The sequence below is a fragment of the Vigna radiata genome, chromosome 10 (assembly GCF_000741045.1).
Source record: "Vigna radiata var. radiata cultivar VC1973A chromosome 10, Vradiata_ver6, whole genome shotgun sequence".
Taxonomy (NCBI): Eukaryota; Viridiplantae; Streptophyta; class Magnoliopsida; order Fabales; family Fabaceae; genus Vigna; species Vigna radiata.
In genome coordinates this window covers 5,405,973-5,415,663 of record NC_028360.1, presented here as the reverse complement: position 1 = coordinate 5,415,663, position 9,691 = coordinate 5,405,973, and the positions used below count along the sequence as shown (strand labels likewise).

General features: G+C 34.7%; 2 protein-coding genes across 2 annotated transcripts in view; one reads left to right on the top strand and one right to left on the bottom strand.

Annotated features, from left to right (window-relative positions):
• Positions 1-9,691, top strand: part of LOC106774712 (ubiquitin carboxyl-terminal hydrolase 12) — a 40,446-nt gene that overhangs the window by 2,377 nt on the left and 28,378 nt on the right. The window contains exons 5-8 of the mRNA XM_014661757.2: positions 6-82; positions 175-393; positions 472-580; positions 664-779. Of these exons, the coding sequence (XP_014517243.1) occupies positions 6-82; positions 175-393; positions 472-580; positions 664-779 (521 nt within the window). The remainder of the gene's footprint in view (positions 1-5; positions 83-174; positions 394-471; positions 581-663; positions 780-9,691) is intronic.
• On the bottom strand, positions 7,875-9,641 carry LOC111242688 (uncharacterized mitochondrial protein AtMg00810-like). The gene has a single exon (XM_022787219.1). It carries the CDS (start codon positions 9,338-9,340, stop codon positions 8,063-8,065), a length of 1,278 nt encoding a protein of 425 aa, XP_022642940.1. The 5' UTR covers positions 9,341-9,641; the 3' UTR covers positions 7,875-8,062.

The window sequence follows — 9,691 nt, the reverse complement described above, 5'->3', positions numbered from 1 at the left end:
TGTTGGGCTTAAGAACCAAGGAGCTACATGTTATATGAATTCTCTACTCCAAACCTTGTACCATATTCCTTATTTTAGAAAGGTTAGAACAGTTTTTCATATTTTTGGTTTGTCTGAAGTTCAATTATCTGTTGGAAAGCAATAAGAAGTTGGTTCGTGAATATAACATTTCAGGCTGTGTACCATATGCCAACAACTGAAAATGATATGCCCTCTGGTAGCATCCCTTTGGCTTTACAAAGTTTATTCTACAAGCTTCAATACAGTGACACCAGTGTTGCGACGAAGGAGCTGACAAAGTCTTTTGGTTGGGATACATATGATTCTTTCATGCAGCATGATGTTCAAGAACTAAATCGGGTTCTCTGTGAAAAACTCGAAGACAAAATGAAGGTATGACAATAACTTTGGTTAATTTTCTTCTTGATGAGGGACCATATCTAATGGTTATTTTATGTTATTTGTCTCCAGGGAACNGTTGTTGAGGGAACCATACAAAAGTTATTTGAAGGGCACCATATGAATTACATAGAATGCATTAATGTAGACTACAAATCAACTAGAAAAGAGTCATTTTATGGTAATTCCTTGGGCATTTTCAATCCATTAATGTGTTTAGTTCTTGGTGTATAATTCTAATTTAGTTTTAAATATGCATGTTAGACCTTCAGCTTGACGTCAAAGGTTGTCGTGATGTTTATGCTTCCTTTGATAAGTATGTTGAAGTTGAAAGCCTCGAGGGGGATAACAAATATCATGCTGAACAGTATGGTTTGCAGGTTAGAGTCTATTCATAAATGCCTCAGCCACATATATAAAACTATTAGAGTCATTTGGAGAAGTTAACCTTGTCTTTCGAAGGAGTTTTGTATTTTTGTTTAATTCTGTTTTAGATATTATTATTCTAATCTCTTTTAAGAACCATTTCCATTCTAAATTTAGAAGTATTGAGGGCTTTTTGTATTAATGTTGTCTGGGTCAGATTTTGGGTGCATTTTTGAAACTGTGATGCATCATCCTGAATATTATCTGGGGGTGTGCAAGAATCAGTAAATTGACAGTTATATAGATTTGCATGGTGCTAGTGTAAAATTTTGAAAAATTCCAAACTTTTCTTAGAAAAGTTGAAAGCAAAGTTATTGATTACAGTTTCCATGCCGAGTGACAAGGTAGTAGAATTCTAGATAATATGAAGAAAGATAAACTCTTTCTATTCTTTAAGGATGATTCTGCATCATGTGATCATGCATTCAGTTTATATACTAGCTGTATTGGTGTACAAAGCAAGCTTACAACAATAACCAACTTTTATTATATAAATCTATTACATAATATAGATATATATAGCTACTAACTGAAGGTTTTCTGCATTAGCTGACAAATTTGACACACAACAATACCCTGACGTAGGGAAGCTTTGCTTCTATGCTCTTTTCACATTCCATGGTTATATTTTAGGTTTTATGTTTGGTGGATGTTCCGTGATCTTGTGCAATTTCTCTTCCCCCCTTTGCCTTTCTATCAATAGCCAAGTATTCATAGCAATTTATTTGCTTATTTGGGGTAATAAGCGAGTGACAGCTTCACATTGTTTTTGTCGGTGTTATTCATCATTTGCTCCAGTGAATTCTGTATTTTGATGTTTTTAAAGCCATCTAAATTAGCAAGTGAATTTGATATTCTATGAAGAGTGTGCTATGGCATGAGGCTCTCACTTAGTGGGATTTGAGTAGGGTTGATGTACGCACTACTAGACCCTCTCCTCATAAAAGGGTTGGGTCTAGGATGGGCTTAGCTCACCTGTCCCTGTCCTCACATAAGGCAAGGTGAGGCAGGGTAGGAGGTGTTCATGTTTAGAGGAGACGGACCTAAAAGTTTAGTAATCATCTCTATCTCTGTCTCCGTTGGATTTTCTCCAGACAGGGTAAATCCGTTGGGAACTGTTCACAATTTTTGACCATTTTATTTACACATACATTCAAGATGAATTATATTAATGTTATTTATATTTTAATTCAAACAATACCAAAAAAGTATTAGTTAAAAATAATTTAAAATAGAAGTTAATAATTATATTATATTTTTAGTTAAATGTACTAATTTAAGTTTGTTATTTAATTATTTTATATTTAAAAATGATTTAACTACTAAAATAGTTAGTGTTTATTTTTAGAAGTTTAAAAGTTATGACCATAAGATCATATATATATATATATATATATATAATATAGTATGCTGTGTTGTAAAAATCACATATAGAACAGGTATCAAGGCAGGTTGGCAAAGTGGGTATTCCTAGTCAAAGTCAGGCTAGGTTTGGGTTGGGGGTTCATGGTTGTTTGCCATCCCTCTCACTACATATTCCTAACCCTGTTAGAGGAGAGGCTGTTTCCAGGATTTTGTTCAATGAACTCCTGATTACTAGACATCTTGTTCCAAGTTATTTATGATATTTGCTTGACTGATTGACTTGTGCTATTCAATAGATCAAGCGATTTATGATATTTTCTTGAACATGTCTTCTATTTGCTGGTTTACTCTCAAATCGCGCTACAACCATAGTGATCAATCCACACTGGATACTGGGGTTACTGAGCTGATTATATCTTAAAATTTACAATGGACACATCGTGAAGACTCAAATAACTCTTTGAAACACAGGATGCAGCAATGTGTAACTGTGAAACAGGAGTCTGAGCTTCTTAAACTGAGGCTGGTGCTTGTGAAATAAATGCTAATTTCTAAACACAGGCTGTTATTTTGTACTACTAGATGAAGTTGGAAGTAGAACTAAGCAAAAAGCTGTGGCAATGAAGACTGCAGCAACAGAAAAAAACATGGATACATGTACCCATTGGCAGATGATACTCAAACTATTGGATATTGGGATGACACTGTATGTGTGAATACAAGTCAAACTATAATAACATATAAGCAATATGACAACAGATCTGGATTGAGAGTCAAAATTGACTTATTTGTCGTTTCAAAATGACATGTTATACTTTGGAAAAAAAAGAAGCATCATTATAAAATACAAGTACATCTTCTCCTTACTAAAATATTCCAGTATGTCATTATAGCCTGTATTCTGGATATGTGACAGTACATTTAGAAACTTCTGTACCTCTACCATCTGTTATAGTTGGTTATAACTTAACTGACAACCTTTTGTTGGTTTCAAATTCTGTTTCCACTTGAAGAACAAAGCAACATCAGAATTTTATAAACAGATTATAAGAAGGTTTGAATGTATCTAATATTATTTTATCATATTTTAGACTATTTTGTATTATCCATTAGGCTTGTTTTTCTCTATTTCCTCATTAACCCTTAGTATTGGTTATATATTTCCTTATCCTATGATTTGTTTCTTAGGATTATGATTGATATTGTTGTATTTAGAGGTCATAAAAAATCAGAGTTATTGGCTCTGCTGATGCTTTTCATATATATAGAAAAAGAGAAGAGTACAATACAAGGAATAGCTATAGCCTATAACACTCGATCCTTAGGATAAGTACATAGATCAAAAAAGCAGTTTTTTGAAAGCTGTACAATAAAATAATGATCCAATTTGAACATTTCCCTTCGGGCTAGAGCATAAAAGTTGTATGTATCAAACTTGGGACATATAAACTGAATTCTAGGCTCTCTCAAAGACTTGGAATGTTTTCAAACTGGTCACTAGGCACTGTTTTACCTTTCATTGATGTGTGTTTGTGTGTATATTTACACACACACACACACACACACATATATATATATATATATATATATATATTGCATATATATTTATATTTATGTTACAAAATGATTTGAGGCTCTTACCTTAAGCCCTAACCCTAAAGTTGGGTACAAACAAAAGAAATAACAGTAAATAATAATGACAAAATAACGTTATATTTCAAAACTCCCCCTCAAGCTGAGCATAGAAAGATCATATGCATCAAGCTTGAAATATAAATTGAATCCTAGGTTCTTCTAGAGATTTAATTGAGTGTTTACGGATTATTTATTAGAGTTGACAAACTGTTAGGACATGGCGGGTATATGAGAGGAGAATGGGGAAAACAGAACACTTAACTGCTAAACAGTTAAGTGGGGAAGGGAGAGGGCCTACCTTTGAGTGTTGCGGTTATAGTTAGTTAGAACTTGTGTGATAGTTGACCGGTCATTGAACCTGGTGAAGGAGGTTAAGCTCCTCTGTACACTGTATTCTTGATTCTTGATGTGAATACAATTCTTTTCTTCTCATTCTACTCTGTTCTGTGTGGTTGTTTGAGTGTGTGAGATAGTTAGGAATTGTTACCCCAATACCTAACACAAACTGAATAATAAGATTCTTGGATAATAATTTCTCTCTAACAAAATGATAATCAATCTCTATATGTTTAAAATCTCATGATACACCAAGTTGCAGACAATATGAAGAGCTCCCTAATTGTCACTCTACAGCATCTTCTGTTTATTTTCACAACATTTCAACTCTTAAAGGAGCTATTTAATCCATCCAAGTTCACAAGTAGCTAGGTCCATACTGCATTATATCGGGCAAAAATACTTCATTTCTTATTTGTTTAAAGATATAAGGTTTCCTCCTATGAATGCTCAATTTGTATCACAAAATACCCTTAGACTTTTTCCCTTGTTTTCATACAATAATCCTTGTCTTGGGTTCACTTACATGTTTGAGAATGTGAAACACAATAGTATAGTGATCAATGTGAGGGTTCTGCATAAATTGACTCACAACACCCATTGGATAAGAAAGATTATGGCTTGTAATAGTGAGATAATTGAGTTTTCTCCACAACCTTCCATATGTCTTTGGGCTTGAGAAAAATTCACTTTGGTATTATAGAATTCTATATGTTCTGAATGTATTGTGTGTCTAATACAAACCACACAATATATATTTATACTACTTTACAGAATCAATTACAATAACAACACCTAATAATTAGGAATCAATCATCCTAATTTCCTAGATTATGTAACAATTAATTTTGTACAAATATGTAACAACTGATTAAATTTTAACACTTCCTCTTAAGCTGGAACATATTTGTCATATGCACCAAACTTGTTACAATTGTACTCACTCCGATGGCCTCTAAGGGACTTGGTGAATATGTCAACCAACTGATTGTTAGCATTGACAAAATTAGTAGCAATTTCTCGAGAGAGCACCTTTTCTCTAAAAAAGTGACAATCAATTTCAATCAATTTCAATGTGTTTAGTTCTTTCATGGAAGATCGGGTTTGATACAATGGGAAGTGTTGCTTGATTGTCACAAATAAGTTATGTTTCATGGATGTTCCATATTTTTAGCTGTAGTAGTAGTTGCCTAAGCCACATAATCTCACAAGTGGTTGTTGCCATAGGATTATGTTATGCTTTTGCACTAGATTTGACAACTATATTTTTCTTCTTGCTTATCCATGAGATATGGTTTTCTTCGATAAGAACACAATACCTAGAAGTGGATCTTCTATCTAATGGTGATGTTGCCCAATCTGCATCAGAGTAACAAATGATCTTAGTACTGCCTTTGTCTTCATACAATAATCCTTGTCTTAGAGCATTTTTTATGTATCGAAGAATACATGTTACAACATCCCAATGGCTATTGCAAGGAGCATTTATAAATTTGTCCTGCTCCAATCGTTTCTTTGGTATGCCGATCCTGAACATGAACAAAATTATTAGCAAAAAGAACATATTAATTTAGTGATTGTGCTTATGGAGATTAAATTAAAAGGACACCCGAGAATATACAGCACAAAATCTAGGGTAAGAATAGAAGGTCGTGTTTGACCAATGCCATAAACTTTTATTTGAGATCCATTTGCCGTGGTAATAGAGGGTAAAGAATCCAAGTAAGTCAGTCGGGAGAAATGGGACTTCGTTACCAAAGATGTGGTTAGAGGCACTAGAGTCAAGAATTCAAGGTCCAAGGTTGGATGATTGAGAAATACAGGCTACATGATTACCAAATTGAGCAACAATGGCGATAGGTTGTGTAAGCTGCATGGTTGTCTTGTATTGGAGAAACTCGTTATAGGAATCAACGATTATTGAAACCTCATCTAGTGGTTTTGGAGAATTGACCTGAGAAATATTATCTGTCTTCTGTTGTTGTCGTGCCTTTACCATATTGTTGACAAAAATTAGAACGAGGGTATTGGCCACGATATCCACCATAAGTTCCACTTCTATGTATTTATACTATTTTATAGAATCAATTATAATAGAAACATCTAATATTTAGGAATCAATGATCCTAATTTTTATAGATTATGTAATGGTTAATTTCCTACAAATCTGTAAGAGAATGGTGTAATTTATCGTGTCTGTCTCCATCAAAATGTCAAGAGCAATTTTTCTTTGTGAAATGATGACACCTTCCTTTGATTGCACCACCACTTCAATACTAGGTCTTAAAGTGGATGAAGAAATTCCTTTTTCATTGAGCAATTCTCGGGATATAATTTCTTGTAATGACATTATCATTAATATAGACCTCAAGATACACAAACTTCCCAAGAGAAGTATGACTAAAACACTAAATGATTTGCCTTGCTCTATTTCAATGCAAGAGTTTGCACAATCTGACTGAATTTATCTAAGCTTTGGGTGATTGCTTCAAGCCATTGAGAGATTGACATAATTTACATGCTAAACTAGACTCTCCCTATACAACAAATTGCTCCATGTAAATGTCCTCCATTTTAAAATCTCATATTTAGAACAACTTTAGATACATTAAATACCACGTATGAGAGGGAAGAGGAGATAATATGAAAAGATATATCTAGGATGTTATCACAAAGCCTATTGTCTTATACAACAATTTAAACATGTCATCAAAGGTTCAAAACATGTCACCATAACCATTAGTACAACCACTAGTGATCTTAGTGTTAGAAGCCTGTTTGTAACTTTTGCACAAAGCTTCTCAATAGCCGCTCACCACTAGAGCAACTACCTTTCTTGCTTCCTCGACAAAGTATACAAGTGCCACTTCCCTTTTACTCTCTTTGAGTGCTTCCCTGTTGTAGTATACGAGTGTCACTTTCCATCACTCTCCTGAGAGCTTTCTCGAGAAAGTACACACGTGGTGCTTCACATCTCTCTCCTCAAGAGTCTTGATGAAGTTCACCTCCAGTAAAGTTACACAAAGTTACTTTACTCCCGAAGAGTCTTAGGAGCAAAGATCGCTTTTCAAGAGTCTTACAGCTGGGTGAACACTTAAACTCACCATTAAAGACTGACAAAGTGCACAACCTATCACTGAGTCACACACATTCATAATTTAACCAATCCCAACATAATATCACATACATCAACGCATTCACTAACAACAAATACTACACTATCAATGGGTAGAGCTCCACCAAAATTATCTAAAAGCACCTCCAGTCTAACAATAGAACAACGTAAAAATTTATTTATCTAATTCTCTTGGATATAGGTTAACTAAAATAATATTATGAAAAGAAATGTCACAACCCATTTTCAGCAAATTTCATGTAATATGTAAAAAATAAAACAACTAACCAACCTCAATGAAAAGTTTTTTATCAAAAAGAAAATAAACCTATTCCTTGAATTGGCAAAAACCGGTAATCTTTTTAGAACAAAGGTTGCAATTTCATGTCTATACATAGAAATTAAAAGCCACAATTGCCAACAAAATACTAAAATCATTTCAAAATCACAGTTTAATTTCTATCCAAATTGTTCACCAATTTCTTATTGGTTTTAATTCACGTGAACATTTCCACTGTACCTTGCATATATATATATATATATATATATATATATATGTATGTATGTATGTATGTATGACTTAAGATTTAAGAGTGATAAGAAATATTTTAGAGGGCTTCGAAGATCCCTCTCATTATCTTCTATTTATAATGAAAAACACAAGATTACATGTAATACCAAGAGTCTGCACTAAGCTACTAGGTACAGAACTAGGTACAGCTAATTAATAACTCTGCAGACTAGTCTAATGATGATAGCTATATGTAATGATTCTAACACTCCCCCTCAAGCTGGAGCATACAGATTGTATGTTCCAAGCTTGGAACAAATAAACTCAATTCGAGGTCCCCTCAATGACTTAGTCAATACATGTGCGAGTTGGTCATTTGATCCAACAAACTCAGTACATATTTCTTTTGACAATAATTTTTCCCGAATAAAATGACAATCAATTTCTATATGTTTGATTCTCTCGTGAAACACTGAATTTGATGCAATGTGAAGAGCAGCTTGGTTATCACAATACATTTTCATACTTTGGATGTCACAGAAGTTAAGCTCTTGAAGGAACTGCCTCACCCATATAAGCTCACATGTTAATGAAGCCATTGCCCTATATTCAGCTTCAGCTGTTGATCGAGCCACTACATTTTGTTTCTTACTTTTCCATGAGATAATGTTTCCTCCAAGGAAAACACAATATCCTGTAGTAGACCGTCTATCAATAGGAGAACCTGCCCAATCAGCATCACAATATCCTGATACCTGAAGGTTTCCTTTGTCTTCATATAACAGCCCTTGCCCGGGAGCCTTTTTCACATACCTTAGAATGCGAATGATAGCATTCCAATGACCAACACACGGAGCTTGCATGAATTGACTAACCACTCCAACTGCAAAAGATAGATCCGGCCTTGTAATAGTGAGATAGATTAGTTTTCCCACTAGTCTCCTATATCTCTCCGGGTCAGAGAATAACTCACTTTCTTCTGCTGTTAATTTTTGATTTGGATCCATAGGACTATCAATCGGTCTACAATCAATCATGCTTGTTTCTTGTAAAATATCCAGAGCATACTTCCTTTGGGAGATTACGACTCCATCTTTTGATTGAGCTACTTCAATACCTAGGAAGTATCTGAGGCTCCCAAGATCCTTGGTTTGGAAATGTCTACACAAGTACTCCTTCAATTGAGATATTCCAGCAGTATCATTTCCTGTAATAACTATATCATCAACATATACTATCAAGTAAACACATTTCCCGAGGGATGAATGATAATAAAAGACTGAATGATCTGCTTCACTGCGTTTTAACCCAAATTTTTGAACAATGGAGCTGAACTTTCCAAACCAAGCACGTGGAGATTGCTTGAGCCCATATAGAGATCGGTTCAATTTACAAACCATACCAGACTCCCCCTGAGCAACAAACCCAGGAGGTTGCTCCATATAAACGTCTTCCTCAAGATCACCATGGAGAAAGGCATTTTTGATATCCAACTGATGAAGTGGCCAATGACGAATGGCTGCCATGGCGAAGAACAAGCGAATGGTAGTCATCTTGGCCACGGGAGAAAAGGTATCACAATAATCAAGACCATAAACCTGAGTGTACCCTTTTGCAACCAGCCGAGCTTTGAGCCTATCAATGTCACCATTAGGGCCGACTTTAATTGCAGATACTTTTGATACTCTTCCTCAGTGAACTTGGAGTTGGAAGTGGGAGTGTCAACCTTAGAGATATTAGCTATTTTTGAAGGGAAGCCATGCAAGGAGTAGCAGTTTTCTTGGGTGTGGAAGTCCCACATCGACTAGAGATGAGGCCATTTAAGTGTATATAAGTGGGTGCAAACCTCACCCTACAAGCCGGTTTTGTGGGGTTGAGTTAGGCTTAAAACCCACTTTCTAACA

Bases quoted from the DNA above. Each gene is read 5' to 3' on its own strand.
- LOC111242688 (XM_022787219.1), bottom strand. From the start codon at position 9,340: ATGACTACCATTCGCTTGTTCTTCGCCATGGCAGCCATTCGTCATTGG.